Below are 23,172 nucleotides of genomic sequence, written 5' to 3' on the forward strand. Positions count from 1 at the left end.
GAATTATGTCGGAAAATCCGACACCATTTAATATATCATACAGACAGATAATAATTTCTGCTGTATTACCAACAAGTTACCCATAGAAAACGTAACTTGTATTGGAATTACCGTCTAAAGAAAACGGGATATCATCACCACATACCATTATAATTCACCAGCTATTCTGCTGGGAATTATTCTTAAATACATTAGTCTTTGGACTTTACCATCATAAAAACATCTTATATAAATTAACTTAATTATTAATATTAAAGTAGAGTAAATGTGACCCTTCTATCACTTTCTGAAATCTGGACAAAGTAGGCCAGGCGTCAGAGTGGGGAAGGAGGGCAGCCATTGTTGATATTGAGACCAGAGGCTCACACGGGAGCAAATTCGGCTCCTGTTAATTTTACTTGGACGTAGTGTTATGGAAACCAAAGGTGTACCATTTTTCAACACGCTGTCTACAAATCAAGTTAAGTGTTCTTTCCGAAACCCATTATCTATCATTAGTGGCCATTAATGTCATTATATAGGGTGACCCGGTTAGAACGCGAAATCGCCTCAAACTAAAGGTAATTAAGCCAGGTCTCAATGTTCCATATAGTGTTTTCTCTGAAATACTTGTCATATACTAGGTTTCTGGCTTCACAGCTAGCGCCCTTTTGACAGGTCAAGACGAGGATGCAAGATTTTGTGCACCAGTTACTGGGTGATATGGAAGCTACCTCAAAGAGGATAATTTGGTGTCTACACTCTAGTTATACCTGGTGGACTAACCTGCTGTACTATAAGATAAGGAACCTTTTCAATGTATGTAGTTAATACTGTAGTTTGATTGGCTGCATATATATATAAACTAATAAACCCCCCCTAATGTGTAGAGGATCGATTTGTGAGATTATGAGATTATTGCAGAAATACAGTCCACTTATCATTATACAAATTGCTATCGAAGTATATAAATTAACGTAAATATAAATTCATATAAATTAAATAAATATAAATCTCACAGGTCGGTTCCCACATCTGCTATGACTACTGCTGCTGCAGTTATTGCACTTGTTGAGGCTATTACTCGTGCAGGTGTTATTACTGCTCTTGTTACTGTTTGTGTTATTATTTCTCTTGTTACTGCTAGTGTTATTTTTGTTTATGTTGCTGTTATTACTGACTTTATTACTGTTTGTGATATCGTTGTTGATCTTTTTACTGTTAGTGTTATTGCTCTTTTTACTGATAATGTTATTATTGCTCTTTTTACTGCTAGTTTTATTATTGCTCTTTTTACTGCTAGTGTTATTATTAATTTTATTGCGTGTTATTATTGTTCTTTTTACTGCTAGTGTTATTATTGTTCTTTTTACTGTTAGTTTTATTATTGCTCTTTTTTTCTACTAGTGTTATTATTATTACTCTTGTGGCTGTTATTACTGCCTTTGTTACTGTGTGAATTATTATTGCTCATGTTACTGCAAGTGCTATTGTTGCTCTTGTTGCTGTTATTACTGTTCTTGCTGCCTGCTATTACTGCTGTTATTAATCTTGTTATTTCTGTTTATATTTCTATTATTTTTGCTTTTGTTGTTGTTACTACCGCTACGGTTAATAATCTTGTTGCTGTTATTACTGCTCTTGTTGTTGTGATTACTGCTCTTGTTGTTGTGATTACTGCTCTTGTTGCTGTTATTACTGCTCTTGTTGTTGTTATTACTGCTCTTGTTGTGATTACTGCTCTTGTTGCTGTTATTACTGCTCTTGTTGTTGTTATTACTGCTCTTGTTGTTGTGATTACTGCTCTTGTTGCTGTTATTACTGCTCTTGTTGTTGTTATTACTGCTCTTGTTGTTATTACTGCTCTTGTTGTTGTGATTACTGCTCTTGTTGTTGTTATTACTGCTCTTGTTGCTGTTATTACTGCTCTTGTTGCTGTGATTACTGCTCTTGTTGCTGTTATTACTGCTCTTGTTGCTGTGATTACTGCTCTTGTTGTTGTTATTACTGCTCTTGTTGCTGTTATTACTGCTCTTGTTGTTGTTATTACTGCTCTTGTTGCTGTTATTACTGCTCTTGTTGTTGTAATTACTGCTCTTGTTGTTGTTATTACTGCTCTTGTTGTTGTGATTACTGCTCTTGTTGCTGTTATTACTGCTCTTGTTGTTATTATTGCTCTTGTTGCTGTTATTACTGCTCTTGTTGCTGTGATTACTGCTCTTGTTGTTGTTATTACTGCTCTTGTTGTTGTTATTACTGCTCTTGTTGCTGTTATTACTGTTCTTGTTGCTGTAATTACTGCTCTTGTTGTTGTTATTACTGCTCTTGTTGTTGTTATTACTGCTCTTGTTGTTGTTATTACTGCTCTTGTTGTTATTACTGCTCTTGTTGTTGTGATTACTGCTCTTTTTGCTGTTATTACTGCTCTTGTTGCTGTTATTACTGCTCTTGTTGCTGTTATTACTGCTCTTGTTGCTGTAATTACTGCTCTTGTTGTTGTTATTATTGATCTTGTTGCTGTTATTACTGCTCTTGTTGCTGTTATTACTGCTCTTGTTGTTGTTATTACTGCTCTTGTTGCTGTAATTACTGCTCTTGTTGCTGTAATTACTGCTCTTGTTGTTGTTATTACTGCTCTTGTTGCTGTTATTACTGCTCTTGTTGCTGTTATTACTGCTCTTGTTGTTGTTATTACTGCTCTTGTTGTTGTGATTACTGCTCTTGTTGCTGTAATTACTGCTCTTATTGTTGTTATTATTGCTCTTGTTGCTGTTATTACTGCTCTTGTTGTTGTTATTACTGTTCTTGTTGCTGTAATTACTGCTCTTGTTGCTGTTATTACTGCTCTTGTTGTTGTTATTACTGCTCTTGTTGCTGTAATTACTGCTCTTGTTGCTGTAATTACTGCTCTTGTTGTTGTTATTACTGCTCTTGTTGCTGTTATTACTGCTCTTGTTGCTGTTATTACTGCTCTTGTTGTTGTTATTACTGCTCTTGTTGTTGTGATTACTGCTCTTGTTGCTGTAATTACTGCTCTTATTGTTGTTATTATTGCTCTTGTTGCTGTTATTACTGCTCTTGTTGTTGTTATTACTGTTCTTGTTGCTGTAATTACTGTTCTTGTTGCTGTTATTACTGCTCTTGTTGTTGTTATTACTGCTCTTGTTGCTGTAATTACTGCTCTTGTTGTTATTACTGCTCTTGTTGTTGTTATTACTGCTCTTGTTGCTGTTATTACTGCTCTTGTTGTTATTACTGCTCTTGTTGCTGCAACTGCTCGAGGGAATGGATTTGGAGCGACTATATAATTAGTACTATTATCTATAAACTATCCATGGTTAGGTTAAGGTTTCATTATGTTAATACGGTGGAAAATGTGATATCGAGGATAATGTGAAATATGGAATTCGAAAACTATTTCAGTGTGCCCGAGAATTCCGTTTACAGGAACCCAAATTCTTCAAAGAAAACGTTTTCAGCAAACACTTTTTATATTTTAAACCAATGATTCATATTAAAATAACGTTATAACTTGAGAATAATCTTTTTTTACGACAAAGGATCGTTTGCCAGTTTACATGTAGATTATTACTGGAACCGTAATATGCTTTCAGATCTTCACATATATCTAGATAACTGTCCTGAGATAACTATTTCGTATTCCATTTAAAAGGGGGCAGGGGGGGGGGGGGTTGTCATGGTAATGGATTTGCTGTAACCTCTCTCCACCGCCATCGCCAATGACACATTCTCCAATACCCGTTTTCTCTGTTTACCTTCAACGCCACCACCAACACCACCAACGCAGCCTTTTCCCAGCACCCATCTTTGTTTACCTTCTGCCCCACCAGCATGCTCTTTCATTTAACGTCCTCGGACGTCCTTGACCACCCCGCACCAACCCGTCGTCCGCGCATACCACACCAGATTGATAGACAAACTAACTGTTACTGGAACATTTTTTCCCTTAGAGTTAGGAAAGTATTTTGGGGAGGTTATCTTGAGATGATTTCGGGGCTTAGCGTCCCCGCGGCCCGGTCCTCGACCAGGCCTCATTTTGTTACACACCCCTAGGAAGGAGCCCGTAGCAGCTATCTAACTCCCAGGTACCTATTTACTGCTAGGTGAACAGGCACATTAGGACGAAAGAAACTCTGGCCATTTGTTTCCGCCTCCACCGACGATTGAACCCGGAACCTCGAGGACTACGATTCCGAAGCGTTGTCCACTCAGCTATCAGGCCCTCATTGCCTGGTGGCCTGTCAGGGGAGGCAATAACTTGATATTTTTCCACGTATAGCCATGCATTTCGGGTAATACAACCAGCTTCGTTCTTGAGAAGTCGGGATTCACGGGGCGGGAATCCCGACTTCGAATAACGGGCGGGACAAATTGTCGAGCACATTTACTGTCACCTTATGCCCCTGTTCACCTACCAGTTAGCTAACTTTTTTTGGTTTGCATCTTGGGAAGGGGCCGTACTTCAATCTTGAGGGGGGGGGAAGGGCGCGATAAAGTTTACCGTATATATATATATATATATATATATATATATATATATATATATATATATATATATATATATATATATATATATATATATATATATATATATACTGCCTGTCCTACGACAAAATTAATTATTATATTGCAAATGTTGAGTGGATTAGTGTATATGTACCTGATCAGGTGTTGTTCCTGTGGTGCTTGTCACTCACACAGCCTCGCCTCATCTCTCTTGGCCTCGTCTGATCTCTCTTGGCCTCGCCTGATCTCTCTTGGCCTCGCCTGATCTCTCTTGGCCTCGTCTGATCTCTCTTGGCCTCGCCTGATCTCTCTTGGCCTCGTCTGATCTCTCTTGGCCTCGCCTGATCTCTCTTGGCCTCGTCTGATCTCTCTTGGCCTCGCCTGATCTCTCTTGGCCTCGTCTGATTTTACTGGAAATAGCGTGATCTCACTCTCCGCCGGGTATTATTAAGGCTTCGCTCAGAAACATAACGTGTATGGGTTTAGATTCTAATACGAGTATGATCATAACTAGGCATAAATCTAAACTATTAATTACAGGTGTACATAAATTAATGTAAAGATGAACTGCCTCGCATGTTCCAGTGGCCCTGTTGTGTTTCTAAACAAATTTATAATTTAGAAGTTCACATTCGAAATTAATTTTGTTTGTCCTAGATAAATATTGACGTGAATAATTTAATTTATGATCATTTGTTAGATTTACTTTAATATATTATCCAGATGAGACGTTAATGTAAGTACGTTAGGTAAACATGTGACATACTGGGAAAAGTCACAGCTGTTTTTCTATGACTTAGGCAGCTAAACTGAGTTATGGACACGCGGAAACTCAGAAGTTGGACAACTCGACAGGGTGGGAGAGACAGGCAAGCTTCAAAATAAGACACTGAAGAATAGCAGTAATCAGAAGACGAATTGCCACGCAGATACCTCTCGCCCTTTTCCACCTTTGTCAGCCATACATACTGATACAGACAACCAAATACAGTAAACTGTCGGCCCAGGAAAAGCCAGAGACAAGCACGCAGAGAACATCCACCGCTGTACAACCTCTCTTCGTTCGCAACTCTATCCGGCTACCAAACGCAGTCAGGCAAGCAAGCAATCAGACGACCCATTCAGCCCACAACAGCCACAGGGCAGAAACAAGCAAGCAAACATGAATGCCCCAACCACCAGCGCCGCTAAACACCTCTGCCGCTATCTCTCGCTCTCTCTCTCTCTCCCTCTCTCCCTCTGCCTCACTCTCCCCGCTGGTGACTCAGTAAGTGGGCCTTGTGGACACAGCTGATGGGTTCCTGTGTCCCTGGAGAGAGTGGCTGGAACCTGGGAACCCGAGGCTCACCTTACTCTCCCTCCGTGATTGGTTCTCCGCCGGCTCCAGCTTTCATTACCCGAGCCACAGTTTCTGTCTCTGATGACGTGATTACGATGGCTCCCCGCTGCTTGTGATCCACGGTTATTTGACTGGCGGTAAAAGGTTAATTGGCCGGTAATTTACGCTGGATTAATGGGGATTATATCTCTGAGATGGCGTCTGGGAGGTTAATGGGACAGTAAGTTGAGTTGGAGTAATGAGGTCATGGTGTAGGAGGGGACGGTCGAGGGTCTTTGGAAGTGGAGGGTTGCCTCCATTGAGATTCTCGGTCAGGTGATCTTTTGAGCTGGAAATGTTGGATGGCTTCGGGTCGTGAGACGGCTCCGGCGCTCTGTTTGCTCGCTGGCTAATTAGGTACAGGTCAAGCTCTGGTCCATGAAAGGTGTGCATAAATCATTCCTTATGGTCTTGCTTCCCAGATTACACTCTTACTCAACATTCTAAAGGCTCGTTACATCTTTGGTTGTCATTCTATTCACTAACTTTGCAATAGTGTTAGCGCAGTCTGTTCACAACCGATTGGTCTTGGGTTCGATTCTCTTGCATGGCGAGACGTATGGGCACGTTGTGTTACAAGCGATGCTTCTCTTCAGCTAGCAGTAAAGAAGTACATATGGGAGTTAGTCAATTACACACAGAAATAGTATCACATAAAACAAGGAGGCATGGCAAGATGTGTAGAAGAGTTCCGTTGAAAAGTAGAGGTGCAATGGGAACGCTGAGAGAGAACTCTTGTCAACATAAAGAGGCCAAGACTTTTCAAAACGTTCCTGCTTCGCGTAAGGGAAATAACCGGCCGACCTCTCAGTGCTCAAATGAGAACTCAACAAACACCTCCAAAGGATACCTGATCAAACAGGCTGTGATTTACACGTCAGGCTGCGAGCAGCCGAAACCAACAGTCTGGTTGACCACACCACAAACCAGGAGGCCTCGTCAGAGACCGGGCCACGGGGACGTTGATTCTTCGACCATGATAAGGTAACCCACAACGTAGGTAAGATGGGTTACATCTTGGAGGAAGGTCCGTCGTTGACGAGGGAGGCTATTGAATCTAATAGGCTTCCTGTAGAAACCAAAAAACTTACATATTACATTCACATAAATTATATTTTATATTAGCGATTAACTTTATCACTTCCTTAGTATACACTCAGGAATTTGTTGACGTTTTCCTACATAATGTAAGAAAGTAGATTGCATTGTTCATAACATTGTACCGTGAATGCAAGGCTCATTTGTTGAATTACAGTCATTCTTGGCTTATTTACGGCTTGTCTCGTAGTTTATAGAATACAGGAGATAATAAGCTGAACTGTCTTCCACATACAACGATCTCGACCTCACAGTTAATTAATTTAATTTCAGAACTTTATGACTATGTGAATGGCTTTTAGCTAACATAATTATGTGGAAGGTCCCGCTAATGAAAGGATGACACATCCTCAGGTACAGTTTAGCCTGCCAGCCTGCATAACGAGGAAATGAGAGAGGTGTCGTCACTATGGCAACCTCCATAAAATGGGAAGGGATTTTCTATGGGACTTTCTATGTCAACCTAAATAATAGGGGAAAAGGGGAGGAACCCATTCTGGTAGGCTCCATATATCACATGTACTAGTTAACTCTACTAGTAGTTTATATACAAATTATGACATGCATCATATGCAGGCTCTGTTTCGTAAAATATTAACGATATCTTCGGTTGCGGCTTTCTTAGCGTCATACAATTGTAACAAACATTTGAGAATATATTTCATATTATCGTGTATATTAGTATAATTGATTCACTATTAGCGTGGACATATTGCCTGTTGAGGTTGAGTCATACATAATTCTTGTGGAATATAACGAATAGCTAATTATGTATAGAACGTTCCATTAAAGTTTAAAAGTGTTTAAATGTTTAGGCTTTAGGCATCCTCGTCAGGTCGATACCTTACTATAAGTATTTCTTTAGGTTCTCGGTGTTTATTATCGGGTTTACGTTGAGCGTTAAACGGCACCAGAGGTAAAGAGGTTGTCTAAATTATTAATGATGTTAATTAGATATCAGAAATGGATGAGAATAATATTAGTTGTTGGTATGTTGTTGTTGGCGAGGAAGGGATGGAGGGGGGGGGGGGGAAGAAGAGAGGAAGGGAAGTGAGGAAGAGGGATTGATATGGAGGAGAGAGAAGAGTGATATAGAAGGTGAGAAAACATGAGAGAGGGAGATAGGGAGAGGAAGATAAAAGGAAGGGATATGAAAGTGAGAGGGGTGGGGTGGTGGAGTGAGAGGAGGGAGGGAAGGAGGAAGGTGGTGTGAGAAGAGAGGAGTTGGAGTGAGGTTTGTTGTAATGGGGGATGTATAGGAGTAATATTTGTGTAACCTATATTGTTATTATTCACTGTTTAAATACTATTGGTACTTTTCATTTTATTTTAAATCTTGGAATTTGTTTTCATATTCCATTTCCTGTTATTTAAAATATAAATTTCACAATTTGATACAAATATAATACCTAATTATCTGACTAATTAGTATTTAAGAACTGTTACATCAAGGGTTGCATATTAAGTTAAAAACGTTTTAACTATATTATAATTTGCAATGGAAATCTCTTGGCCTAGCAAGATAATGAATTCTTATATAAATTACAAAAAAATCTATGTACGCAAATGTAAGATAATTAGTATTTCTGCTCGAGTGAACTTTATCTAATTTAATTTAATAGTAAAACACCCTACTGTTGTTGTTGTTTTAGATTCAGCTACTCTGAAAAAAGTTCCAAGTAGCACGGGCTATGGTGAGCCCATAGTGGACTTGTCTAACAACTCCCTACCGTTTCATAATTAATAATAACTTTTTTATCCTAGTTAACATAAATATTTTGAATGAGTAGTCATGTATTTTTAGTCACAATTTTATCTTATTGTAAATTTCTTCCTAAGCTCCATGACAGCTTGACTCCATATCAATTTAAACTTGATACAGTCTTAACTCTGTATTTTAAGTACATTCTTATCAAATTGTTTTTAAATACAAGTAAATTTTATTAACACAAGGTAGAGACTCTACGAATTTTTTTTTCTTTCTGCGGTCGGGAGATTCTTGCCCCTTCACTTTATTACACTGACGTCTCCTCATTACCTTGCATTTGCTTCTGTTGTAGCCCAGTAGCCATCTGTCAAACTATTTATGGAGCTTGCATAGATCTTTCTGGCACATTGTGCAGGTTACGTCCATCTTGAGTCATTATAACTATTTTACATCCTCTATGAACATCGAACATCGACATGTAGTACTCTACTTCCTCGGTTAAGTTGGTAGCAAATATAAGATAATGGCTCCGAGTTCTTATCCTTTCTCTCAAGTTATTGAAGGCTATCTGGACGTGGCGTAGTTTGAAATTTGCTGGAGGCGTTGATCTGCTGATGTGTGTGTCAGTTTGTTAAAGTTGGAGTTATATCTATTCCCAAGTCTCGTTTTTCTGAAGTGGAAAGCTATCTTCCCTTCAATCTGTACTGTATTAGGGGATTCTCGAACCTAATCCTATCCTTATAATTACAAATGTCAGTTTAAAAGCCATTTTTAGACCACCTCTGGAGATTGTCTAGTTCAGTTTAAAATGTATTGCAGTCCTCTGCACTGAGCCCATTTACTAGGTTTGCATTATCAACAAATCTTAAATGTATAAACCTATTTCATGTGTTTGGTTGTTACGTATACAGTATTAGGAACATGATGAGGCCTAGCATTTCCCTTGTTGTACTCCACTTATTACCTCTCTCCATTTTGTGTATGTAATTGCCTAGTGTAGTTACAGAACGAGAACGGTGCTCGTGGTGTCCCGTCTTCCAAGAGCTCTTATCATATGATGCTTTGAAACGTCTGATTGTTTTATAATTACCACCTTCTCTTTTAACTTGTTCCAACTGTCTACCACTCTTGTTTGCAAAATAAAACTTCTAATATTTCTTAGGATCTTTGTTTCCTTAGGTTCCACTGTGTTCTTCAAGTTACCGCATTCATAAATTTTCTTTGTAAATTTTGTCGATTCCTCTTACTAATTTGTATGAAGTGATCATATCTCCTTTTTTCTTCTCTTGCTATGGCAAATTTAACAAATCTAACCTCTCGTAGCTCTTGTTATTAATTTCTAGTAGCTATTTATTAACATGTCTTTGCACCTTTTACAATTGATGTGTGCCTTGAGATATGGACGCCATTCAACCGCTGCATATTCCAATTTTGGTCTCATAAAAGTGAACAAATTTCTTTAATTTTTCACTGTCCATGTATTTAAAAGCAATTCTGAAGTAAGAAAGCGTAGCACCAACACCTCGAACAATGTTCTTAATGTGATCTTCTGGTGACAGATTACTATCCAGAACAACCCTTAAATCTCTTTCGTTTGTCGCTGTTCTTTAAAGCCTTTTCACCTAATTTAGGTTCTGTGGTCTATTTTCTCATTTCACATTCCATAACGTGGCATTTATTTATTCACACTGAATTCCATCTGCCAAGTGTTGCTCCATACACTAAATTTATCCAGATCATCTTGACGGACATGGCAATAGTTTAAGTTGCTTATCTTCCTTAATAACTTAGCATCATCAACAAACACATTCATATGATTTGTACTCCTAGTAAACTGTTCATATATATGATGAACATTACTAGTGCTAGAACTGTACCCTGTGGTACTCCACTAGTAAGATTTCTCCAGTCGGATACATTGCCTCTAATTACCGCTTTAATTTTGTTGTAATTTTGTTTTATCCATATGAGAAGTATTGCTATCACCCCCTAAAGCATGTTCCAGTTTTCAAAACAACCTCCTATGTAGGACTGTCGAAAGCATTTTTTTGAGGTCTAGATAAATGCAGTCAGCCCAACCGTCTCTTTCCTGTAAAATCTCTGTAGCTCAGGCATAAAACTAAGTAGATTTGCTACACGGGATCTTCCTATTAGAAAGCTATACTGCCATTATATCATTTCTCTCCAGGTGTTCTAATCATTTGGTTTTAATGATTTTTTTAGTGCTCTGACTAATGTTTGTGTCAACGATACTAGTCTATAATTAAGATGGGTCATCTTTGCTGTCATTTTTGTAGAGTGGAACTATGTTTGCCTTTTTCTATAAATCCGCCAAGATTCCTGTACATGAAAGGGCGTTTTGTGTGTGTTTGTGTGTATATTTATGTTAATAAGTAACTGTACACACACACACACACACATCTATATTTACAAACACCCAGGACTGCAAGAGAATAATAGTGAAATTAAGATGTTATGGATTCATCTCTAAAACATAAAAATTGTTAAGTACCAGGCTAATCTCATTTAAATCTAAATTGCCTTGTATAATTGACCATCTAAGCGACACAATAACTCCTTAATGAGGTGTTTTCGGGCAATGACATCGTTCCCGGCAATAGTTTTCTAGTTGTGCCTGTAGTCAGAGTCATTACTGGGAGTATTTCTCTGAAAAATAGTATATTTTCTGAATCTTAATTTCCTTTTCCTTTTATTCCCCGTGCACCTAAGCAAACGAACGAACACGCACGCACGCACGCACGAACACACACACACACACACACACACACACACACACACACACACACACACACACACACACACACACACACACACACACACACACACACACACTAGGTGAGTACACTCAGGGGAATTGACAGGGTAGATAAGGACGGAATATTTAACAAGGGTGGTACTCGCACAAGTACGAGTAACACCCGTGAAGCAGAGTACCCAAATGAGCCACAGAGTCATTAGAACAAACGTTGTCAGTGTCAGAGTACTTACATCAATTTCAGGGCCGGTCAAACGCCTCGTCAGCTTGGTCGACGTCATACCTATGTACTTAGATTGAATCATCCTTCATGGGGGCAGGTGTACATGTATACCACGTTTGACTGCTGTAAAGGGTTCTGCGTCGGCTTCGAGCTGTTTTTGATAAGGAGGTCGGTAGTCTTCTTTGTTTTATAGAATATGATCAGCTCTATGTTTAGGTTAGAATTAATGCTTTTTACTCCTTTACGGATTATTTCCTTCGTTATTATTTCTTCTTTTTTTATGTTTACTGTGCATAGTTGATTTGTAATATAATTTTATTGGAGGCGTTGTGGTTTCTGTTCTAGGTTCAGGATTGATTGTGTTATGACACCATCGGTCCAGGCGTCATAACGGCAATATACAGTTAGTTTTTGTCTACTACTGAAGACTGACTTCGATGGTTCCCATGTAAAAAAATTAGCGAATAACACTCCTAAGGGGGAACCCATTGCTACTCCGTATATATATATATATATATATATATATATATATATATATATATATATATATATATATATATATATATATATATATATATATATATATTTAGTATATTTTGGTAGCAGTCTTTCCTGTAGACATATATTATTAAATATGACCGAAAAAGTAAGATTAATAATTCTAACACGAATTTTCTCAATCTTTCGTACATTACGCTTCACTGTTGGAGGTAAATCAAAAATCACTTCTTCAAAATTCATTTTTATTTCTAGTCTGACGCGACACGGGCGCGTTTCGTAAAACTTATTTCATTTTCAAAGACTTCACAAATACACAACTGATTAGAACTTACGTATCTCTGATTTTATATCTACATTTGAGTGAGGTGGGAGGGGTGATGTGGCATTAACACAAGACAGAACAAGAGGGGATATTAATAGGGTATTAAAAGTATCAACACAAGACAGAACAGAAACAATGGGTATTGAATAGAAGTGTTTGTAGAAAGCCTATTGGTCCATATTTCTTGATGCTTCTATATTGGAGCGGAGTCTTGAGGTGGGTAGAATATAGTTGTGCAATAATTGGCTGTTGATTGCTGGTGTTGACTTCTTGATGTGTAGTGCCTCGCAAACGTCAAGCCGCCTGCTATCGCTGTATCTATCGATGATTTCTGTGTTGTTTACTAGGATTTCTCTGGCGATGGTTTGGTTATGGGAAGAGATTATATGTTCCTTAATGGAGCCCTGTTGCTTATGCATCGTTAAACGCCTAGAAAGAGATGTTGTTGTCTTGCCTATATACTGGGTTTTTTGGAGCTTACAGTCCCCAAGTGGGCATTTGAAGGCATAGACGACGTTAGTCTCTTTTAAAGCGTTCTGTTTTGTGTCTGGAGAGTTTCTCATGAGTAGGCTGGCCGTTTTTCTGGATTTACCTCCAACAGTGAAGCGTAATGTACGAAAGATTGAGAAAATTCGTGTTAGAATTATTAATCTTACTTTTTCGGTCATATTTAATAATATATATATATATATATATATATATATATATATATATATATATATATATATATATATATATATATATATATATGATATCACCTAATTTGTGTATATGGGTGTGACAGTAATCTTAAGTCAAGACTGTTTTCGAATAATCGTGCAATGATATATTTTGTTAGTTAATTAAGACTAACCCAAAAAGCTAATAACCGGCTCTCGGAGTAATTAGCAGTAGTCTCTTTTTAATAATAGTTTGTTTCATAAAGTGGCAACACTTGAGTAAGAGAAAATTGCCAGATTGTGTTATTACGTTTTTATTCCTGATGAAAATGTTAGCTTCAATTAAAAATGTTAATTTTGCTGTCATTTTGTAATGTTAATAACATAATTATAACACCGTGTACTCTGTAAATTTTATGGGAGTGTTTATTGAATTGATTGATGATAATTAGATTGTCATTAGTTATTTAAATTAAGGCTATAGCAAGAGTGATATTTAATGTGGTGGAGGGAGGTGTTGGCCTTTGTTTACAAAAATGGCTTTGTCATGCCTTTATAAAACGCTTCTGAACCTCCCATTAGCAATTAATTGGTCAGTGATTTATCATTATCAATTATCATTATGAATGTTTTTTACCCTCATGCTTTTTTTTATTTGATGTGATTTTTATCACCATCAACAGCACTGCATTCTCCTTAATTACCTGGACCATCATTACCACCGCCATCATTACCACCGCCACCATCATTACCACCGCCACCATCATTACCACCGCCACCACTACCCTCACCACCATCACTTCCCTCACCACCACCACCTCACCACCACCACTACCCTCTCCACCACCACTACCCTCACCACCACCACTTCCCTCACCAACACCACTTCCCTCACCACCACCACCTCACCACCACCACTTCCCTCACCACCACCACTACCCTCACCACCACCACTACCCTCACCACCACCACTACCCTCACCACCACCACTTCCCTCACCACCACCACTACCTCACCACCACACCATCATTACCACCACCATCACCACAATCACCAGTCATGGTTCCCAACAACTGAGGCACCAGTCATGGTCCCCCACAACTGGGGCACCAGTCATGGTTCCCAACAACTGAGGCACCAGTCATGGTCCCCCACAACTGGGGCACCAGTCATGGTTCCCAACAACTGAGGCACCAGTCATGGTCCCCCACAACTGGGGCACCAGTCATGGTCCCCCACAACTGGGGCACCAGTCATGGTCCCCCACAACTGGGGCACCAGTCATGGTCCCCCACAACTGGGGCACCAGTCTTGGTCCCCCACAACTGAGGCACCAGTCATGGTCTCCCACAACTGGGGCACCAGTCATGGTCCCCCACAACTGGGGCACCAGTCATGGTCTCCCACAACTGGGGCACCAGTTTTGGTCCCCCACAACTGGGGCACCAGTAATGGTCCCCCACAACTGGGGCACCAGTCATGGTCCCCCACAACTGGGGCACCAGTCATGGTCCCCCACAACTGAGGCACCAGTCATGGTCCCCCACAACTGGGGCACCAGTCATGGTCCCCCACAACTGGGGTACCAGTCATGGTCCCCCACAACTGGGGTACCAGTCATGGTCCCCCACAACTGGGGTACCAGTCATGGTCCCCCACAACTGGGGCACCAGTCATGGTCCCCCACAACTGGGGCACCAGTCATGGTCCCCCACAACTGGGGCACCAGTCATGGTCCCCCACAACTGGGGCACCAGTCATGGTCCCCCACAACTGGGGTACCAGTCATGGTCCCCCACAACTGGGGTACCAGTCATGGTCCCCCACAACTGGGGCACCAGTCATGGTCCCCCACAACTGGGGCACCAGTCATGGTCCCCCACAACTGGGGCACCAGTCATGGTCCCCCACAACTGGGGTACCAGTCATGGTCCCCCACAACTGGGGCACCAGTCATGGTCCCCCACAACTGGGGTACCAGTCATGGTCCCCCACAACTGGGGTACCAGTCATGGTCCCCCACAACTGGGGCACCAGTCATGGTCCCCCACAACTGGGGCACCAGTCATGGTCCCCCACAACTGGGGCACCAGTCATGGTCCCCCACAACTGGGGCACCAGTCATGGTCCCCCACAACTGGGGCACCAGTCATGGTCCCCCACAACTGAGGCACCAGTCATGGTCCCCCACAACTGGGGCACCAGTCATGGTCCCCCACAACTGGGGCACCAGTCATGGTCCCCCACAACTGGGGCACAAATCATGGTCCCCCACAACTGAGGCACCAGTCATGGTCCCCCACAACTGGGGCACCAGTCATGGTCCCCCACAACTGGGGCACCAGTCATGGTCCCCCACAACTGGGGCACCAGTCATGGTCCCCCACAACTGAGGCACCAGTCATGGTCCCCCACAACTGGGGCACCAGTCATGGTCCCCCACAACTGGGGCACCAGTCATGGTCTCCCACAACTGGGGCACCAGTCATGGTCCCCCACAACTGGGGCACCAGTCATGGTCTCCCACAACTGGGGCACCAGTCATGGTCCCCCATAAGGAAGGGTTGAAGGATCAGCGAGGGAGAAACATGTGGAGGTAAACATGGTGGTGGTAACCCTGGAGTCGTCGCTCGCTGCCCTCGCTCTACAAACATGTTTTCCAAAATTTTCAACAGATTTAAGATGGTGTGATTTTGGTGGTGGTGATGGTGGTAGTAGTGGGTGTGATGGTGGTGGATGTGATGGTGGTGGGCGTGGTGGTGATGGTGGTAGTAGTGGGTGTGATGGTGGTGGGTGTGATGGTGGTGGATGTGATGGTGGTGGGTGTGATGGTGGTGGATGTGATGGTGGTGGGTGTGATGGTGGTGGATGTGATGGTGGTGGGTGTGATGGTGGTGGATGTGATGGTGGTGGGTGTGGTGGTGATGGTGAAGGAGATATTTGTTGTGATGGTTGTGGGGTGTGGTGGTGGTGGTGATGAGTATGGTGGTGACGGTAGGGAGGTGGTGGTGATAGTGTGTGGAGGTGGTTGTGGTGGTGTTGGGTGTGGTTGTGAGAATGGGTGAGGTGGCTGTGGTCATGATGGTGGTAATAATAGAGAAGATAATAGTGTAGTTGGGTTAATGATGAAAAGAATGTAATTGGGTTGGTTATAATAAGAGAGAAGAATGAATATGCTTTAAGGAAGAGTTTTATGTATACATTTCTCAATATATTAAGAATGGGATTGTTTTGGAAATTGTGACAGATTTAGGATTGTGACAGAGATAACGGTTAGAGGTAAGGGTTAGAGGTAAGGGTAAGAGAAATAGGGATGCTGAATGATGAAAAAAAAGAGTGGAAATGTTATGCAATTATATTTCAGGTTTAAGAGCTCCCTCCAAGTGTAGTTAGCTGACTCGCTGACTGCTTGATGGGCACAGCCTCCACCCCTCTCCCCCATCCCCGTCTTCCGAGACCTCTGCCTTTTTTTACCCTCCTAGCTCTTGCCCCCCCTCCTTCCCCACATCTTAACTCACGTCCTGTATACACCCCTCCTCCTCCTCCTCCTCCTCCATGTTCTTCGTGTACTCCATCCCCACCATCGCATCTTACCTCCCTCTGCACCCTCCTCTCCCATCGTTGTCTTCTCACATCTTTTAAAAAAATTCCTCCATCCTTCCTTTCCCTTGGCCCTAGCCGCCCACTCCTCCCATCCTCCATCTTCCCACAACTATTCCCTTCACACCTTGGCTCTTCCCCGTTCTCCCTCTCTCCTCAGCTTTGCTCCTCCCTCGCGGAACGTCCCAGCTCTTCTCCAACCTTCCCCTCACCGTGATCGTGTCTTATCTAGAGGTGCTTGCGGGGGTTGAGCTGTGTGTGGGAATGTCTGGCTGTTTCTCCTAGAGGTGTGTGAATGTCTGAAGGTTACTCCAGAAGTTGTGCTTATAACTAAATGCTTGTCATAAATTCTTGTATAATTTCGAGGAAGTTGCTTGTGTGATTGCCTGTTCTCCAAATTTGTGTTCGTGCTTCCCTACTCTTCAGGAAATATATAGGCCTGAAAAATTCATCAGATATGTATACCCGGCTAATTCTTAGGAAATGTGTGTATGCCTGGTTGTATGCCTTCAGAGTGGAATATAGCTGGTTGTAATTCAGGCGTGGTGTATGCCGGGGCTGATCTTGAGAAAGGCATCAGTATGCGTGGTATCGTGGTGGTGTTGGTGGTTGTCTTATCATTACTTGCAGTAGCCGGGGGCGGCCTGCAATATACAGCCTCGTACCTTTGGCAAGCTCTGCTTTATTTGGTAAATTTCAGAGCGAGAGGAACACTGGACGCTTAGGAAGCCATTAGTCTCTCTCTCTTCCCTCTGGTTTGTTGTTTTTTCTTACACGAGCTCCATATCCACCCTCTGTGTTGTTTGTGTTGTATTTGGAATTGTTTTCATTCCTGACAGGGAACTCGCGACCACACGCCAATACATTTATACACCTAGAAAAAGTATATATACACGCTCACATATACATACACACACACACACGCGGATACACTCGCGGACAGTCACACAAGCTAGCACTCTCGCTCGCAAACACACACACACACACACACACACACACACACACACACACACACACACACACACACACACACACACACACACACACACACACACACACACTACCAGCGAAGCTGGTAGACGTTATTGACAGGAATTTCCTAACACAGCATGTGAAAGAAGATACTAGGGAAAGAGGAGGGGATACGCCCAGCCTATTAGATCTCATTATCACTCAGAATGTAGAAGACATCGAGCAGTTGGAACATGAAATACCACTAGGAGCTAGTGACCATTGTGTCCTAGTCTTTGACTACATGATGGAGCTTAAAATTGTGACCAAAGGACAAGAGGTCCGGGAAAGAAGACTTGATTACAGAAATGGGGACTACAGAAGGATAAGGGACTACCTGGGAGAAGTGCAGTGGGAGGAAGAACTTGGAGGAAAAACAGTGCAAGGTATGATGAACCAAGTCATATTGAAATGCAAGGAGGCTGAAGATAGATTTATTCCAACAATAAAGGAAAAAAGCAGGAGGGAATATAATAACCCATGGTTTAATAGACAGTGTCAGGAAGCAAAGGTGAGAAGCAGGAGGGAGTGGAGGAAGTACAGAAGACAAAGGACAGAGGACAACAGGATTAGATGTAACAGAGCTAGGAATGATTACATTAACATAAGACGAGTGTCGGAAAGAAATTATGAGAAGGATATTGCAGTCAAAGCGAAAAAGCAACCAAAATTACTACATAGCCATATAAGAAGGAAGATGTCGGTAAATGACCAAATGACATGACTGAGGAAAACAGAAGGGGCATATACAGAAAGCGACAAGGAAATCTGCGAGGTACTGAATGCAAAATTCCATGGAGTGTTCACAACCGAGCCTGAGCAGCTCCCATTGTTAGAAGAGATTACCCAAGATGAAATACTATCAGATATAGAGGTGACAGCAGAGGATGTAATGAAACAGTTGACAACACTGGATGCAAATAAAGCTGTTGGACCAGACAAAGTATCACCGTGGATACTTAAAGAGGCAGCGCAGGCTCTCAGCGTGCCTCTGGCAATGATCTTTAATGAGTCACTTATGTCGGGAGAATTGCCCAGTTGCTGGAAGGAGGCAAATGTCGTACCGATTTTCAAAAAAGGTGATAGGGAGGAGGCACTTAACTACAGACCCGTATCACTGACAAGCATCCCCTGCAAAATACTTGAAAGAATAATTAGGCTAAGACTTGTTGAGCACCTGGAGAGCATTGGGTTTGTAAACAAGCACCAACATGGGTTCTGGACAGGGAAATCATGCCTAACAAACCTTTTAGAATTCTATGATAAAGTAACAAAGATAAGGCAGGACAGAGAAGGCTGGGCAGACTGCATATTTCTTGACTGCCAAAAGGCCTTTGATACGGTACTGCACATGAGACTGCTATACAAACTTGAGAGGCAGGCAGGAGTAAGCGGAAAGGCCCTAGTATGGGTGAAGAACTACCTAACAGGAAGGAGCCAGAGGGTAATGGTAAGGGACGAAAAGTCGGACTGGCGAACAGTAACAAGTGGAGTACCTCAAGGATCGGTGCTGGGACCAATCCTCTTTCTAATTTACGTAAATGATATGTTTACAGGAGTGGAATCATACATGTCAATGTTTGCAGATGACGCAAAATTAATGAGAAGAGTTGTGACAGACGAGGATTGTAGGATCCTCCAAGAGGACTTAAACAGGCTGCAGAGATGGTCAGGGAAATGGCTACTGGAGTTTAACACCAGTAAATGTAAAGTTATGGAAATGGGATCAGGTGACAGAAGACCAAAGGGACAGTACACAATGAAGGGGAACAGCCTACCTGTAACGATTCGAGAAAGATACCTGGGAGTGGATGTGACACCTAATCTAACTCCTGAGGCACATATAAATAGGATAACGACAGCAGCGTACTCTACACTGGCGAAAATTAGAACTTCATTCAGAAACCTAAATGAGGAAGCTTTTAGGGCGCTTTACACTGCCTACGTGAGACCCGTCTTAGAGTATGCCGCGCCATCATGGAGCCCCCACCTGAAGAAACACATAAAGAAACTGGAGAAGGTTAAGAGGTTTGCGACGAGGCTTGTCCCAGAGTTACGAGGGATGGGATATGAAGAGCGGCTGAGGGAACTGAACCTTACGACACTAGAGAAAAGAAGGGAGAGAGGAGATATGATAGGGACATATAAAATACTCAGGGGAATTGACAAAGTGGAAATAGATGAAATGTTCACACGTAATAATAACAGAACGAGGGGACATGGGTGGAAACTGGAAACTCAGATGAGTCACAGAGATGTTAGGAAGTTTTCTTTTAGCGTGAGAGTAGTAGAAAAATGGAATGCACTTGGGGAACAGGTTGTGGAAGCAAATACTATTCATACTTTTAAAACTAGGTATGATAGGGAAATGGGACAGGAGTCATTGCTGTAAACAACCGATAGCTGGAAAGGCTGACTCCATACACAGTTTCAAATGTAGATATGATGGAGCCCAGTAGGCTCAGGAATCTATACACCAGTTGATTGCCAGTCTAGAAAATAGATCAAAGAGCCAAAGCTCAGCCCTCGCAAGCACAACTAGGTGAGTACAAGGGGGCTTCGCGGCTGAGTTAACAGTGCTCGGGGATCGTAGTTCACCTAGCAATAAATAGGGAGTTATTTATGTCTAACTACCTGGGAGTTAGACATCTGCTACGGGCTGCTTCCTGGGGATGTGTGTGTGTGTGTGTGTGTGTGTGTGTGTGTGTGTGTGTGTGTGTGTGTGTGTGTGTGTGTGTGCGTGCGTGCGTGTGTGTGTGTGCGTGTGTGTGCGTGTGTGTGTGTGTGTGTGTGTGTGTGTGTGTGTGTGTGTGTGTGTGTGTGTGTGTGTGTGTGTGTGTGTGTGTGTGTGCGTGTGCGTGTGTTAGAAATGTATGTAGTAGATATAATAGAGGAAAAATAGATTGGTTAGAAAGGCGAGGTCCAAGACCTATTAGCTAGATTCTGCAGACAAAAATAGCAAATTCGCACACACATGGTCTCCCAGAAGGTATAGACTCATTCCTCTCAATGTTTTCTGATGATGCTAAAACTATGAGAAGGATTAGGACAGAGGAGGACTGCAAGAGGACAACAAATGGCTACTAGACTTTGGTAAACTCGTGCAAGTGCAAAGTGATGAAGCTCGGCATAGGGAGCAGGAGGTCAAACACAATTTACCAGCTGGGAGAGGAAATCCTTCAGGAGTCAGGACGAGAGAAAGATCTGGGGGTTGATATCACACCAGACCTGTCTCCTGAAGCCCACATCAAAAGGACAACATCTGCGGCGTATGCAAGGCTGGCGAACATAAGAACTGCCGTCAGACGCTTGTATAAGGAATCATTCAGAACCTTGTATACCTCATATGTCAGACCAATACTGGAATATGCGACTACAGCTTGGAGTCCACATCTAATCAAACACAAAACGAAGTTAGAAAAGGTCAGTGGTATGCCACCAGGCTAGTCTTCGAGCTGAGAGGAATGAGCTATGAGGAAAGATTACTGGAAGTGAACATCACGACACTGGAAGACAGAAGAGTTAGAGGAGACATGATCACTACCTACAAAATTCTCAGAGAAATTGACAGGGTTGAGAAAGATAACTGTTTAACACGGGTGGTACACGAACAAGGTGACAGGTGGAAACTGAGTATCCAAATGAGCCACAGGGATGTAAGAAAGAACATTTTCAGTGTCAGAGTAGTTAACATGTAATGCATTAGGTAGTGATGTGGTGGAGGCAGACTCCATACACAGTTTCAAATGTAGATATGATAGAGCCCAGTAGGCTCAGGAATATGTATACCAGTTGATTGACCGTTAAGAGGCAGGACCAAAGAGACAGAGCTCAACCCCCGTAAACACAGCTAGGTGAATACACACACACACAGTACGGGCTGTGAGGGTTTCAGAGACTACATAGCAGGCACCATGACAATGGGAGGACCAAGGATAGTAGTAGCAGTAATATATAACCCTCCACCAAATGACTGAAGACCCAGTCAAGAGTACGAAAACAACAACATGGCAGTTAACACTATAATTGAGAGGGCAGCCTCTGCTGCCTGTAGAAATAGATCCCACCTGCTCATCATGGGGGACTTCAATCACGGCAGGATTGATTGGGAGAACAAGGAACCGCATGGAGGCGAGGATACGTGGAGAGCCAAACTACTGGAGGTGGCGACTAGAAACTTCTAAACCCAGCATGTCAGAGAACCCACAAGGATGAGAGGAAATGACGAACCAGCGAGACTCGACCTGGTCTTCACCCTGAACGACTCTGACATAAGAGAAATCAGTTTTGAGGCCCCAGTAGGAATGAGCGACCACAGTGTATTGGTGTTTGAGTACCTGATTGAAGAAGGGTTATTGAACTCGAGGAGGGATACCGAAACCAAAAGGTTAGCATACAGAAAGGGAAACTATGAGGGGATAAGAAAATTCCTAACAGATATAGCATGGGAAACAGAGCTCAGGGAAAAGACGGCCCAAGATATGATGGACTACATCACGCAAAAATGCAAGGACGCAGCAAACAAGTTTGTCCCGGTCCAAAAGGAAAACAGTGAAATGAAGATGAGAAACCCATGGTTTAATCAGAGATGTAGACTAGCTAAGCAGCAAAGTAAAAGGGCATGGAGAAACTATAGGAATAACAGGACACTGGAGAGCAGAAAGATACCAGAATGCCAGGAATGAATATGTCAGGATGAGAAGAGAGGCAGAAAGACAATACGAAAATGACATCGCAAGCAAGGCAAAGACTCAGCCTAAATTGCTGCATAGCCACATCAGGAGAAAAACAACAGTAAAGGAACAGGTTATGAAATTAAGGATAGGGGCAGAAGGATTCACTACAAACGACAAGGAAGTGTGTGAGGAACTGAATAAGAAATTCCAAGAGGTCTTCACCTTAGAGCAAGGAGAAATCCCAGAGATAAGAGAGGGAATAGCTAACCAGGAACCACTGGAAGAGTTTGAGATTACCAGCGGGGAAGTAAGGAAGTGTTTACTAGAGTTGGATGTGACAAAGGCTATAGGCCCAGATGGAATCTCCCCTTGGATACTAAAGGAAGGAGCAGAAGAACTGTGCCTCCCGCTCTCCATAGTGTATAACAAATCACTGGCAACAGGGAAACTGCCAGAAATTTGGAAAGCAGCTAACGTAGTCCCGATATACAAGAAAGGGGATAGACAGGAGGCACTGAATTACAGGCCAGTGTCCCTAACCTGCATACCATGCAAGATGATGGAGAAGATTGTGCGAAGAAAGCTAGTGGAGCATCTGGAGCGAAAGAACTTTGTAACACAGCATCAACATGGATTCAGGGATGGCAGGTCCTGCCTCACAGGGTTACTTGAATTCTACGACCAGGCAACAAAAATAAGGCAAGAAAGAAAAGG

At 42.2% G+C, this 23,172-nt stretch overlaps 1 protein-coding gene across 1 annotated transcript; it reads right to left on the reverse strand.

Annotated features, from left to right (window-relative positions):
• Nucleotides 1–1,490: 1,490 nt before the first annotated feature.
• On the reverse strand, nucleotides 1,491–16,790 carry LOC138368266 (GATA zinc finger domain-containing protein 14-like). The gene is made up of 5 exons (XM_069330817.1): nucleotides 16,766–16,790; nucleotides 6,899–6,953; nucleotides 2,300–3,252; nucleotides 2,258–2,268; nucleotides 1,491–2,138 (listed from the first exon to the last, which is right to left on the reverse strand). Exons 1-5 carry the CDS (start codon nucleotides 16,788–16,790, stop codon nucleotides 1,491–1,493), a joined length of 1,692 nt encoding a protein of 563 aa, XP_069186918.1.
• Between the last annotated feature and the right edge of the window lie 6,382 nt (nucleotides 16,791–23,172).

The sequence above is a fragment of the Procambarus clarkii genome, chromosome 24 (assembly GCF_040958095.1).
Source record: "Procambarus clarkii isolate CNS0578487 chromosome 24, FALCON_Pclarkii_2.0, whole genome shotgun sequence".
Lineage (NCBI taxonomy): Eukaryota > Metazoa > Arthropoda > Malacostraca > Decapoda > Cambaridae > Procambarus > Procambarus clarkii.

Excerpts from the sequence above, each read along its gene's own strand:
- LOC138368266 (XM_069330817.1), bottom strand. The coding sequence starts at position 16,790 with ATGGGAGAGGAGGGTGCAGAGGGAG. Across the intron at positions 6,954-16,765 it reads AGAGGAGGGTGCAGAGGGAG|GAAGCCTATTAGATTCAATA; the intron begins GTAAGATGCGAT and ends TGGTTTCTACAG. Across the intron at positions 3,253-6,898 it reads GACGGACCTTCCTCCAAGAT|TTGCAGCAACAAGAGCAGTA; the intron begins GTAACCCATCTT and ends TCCCTCGAGCAG.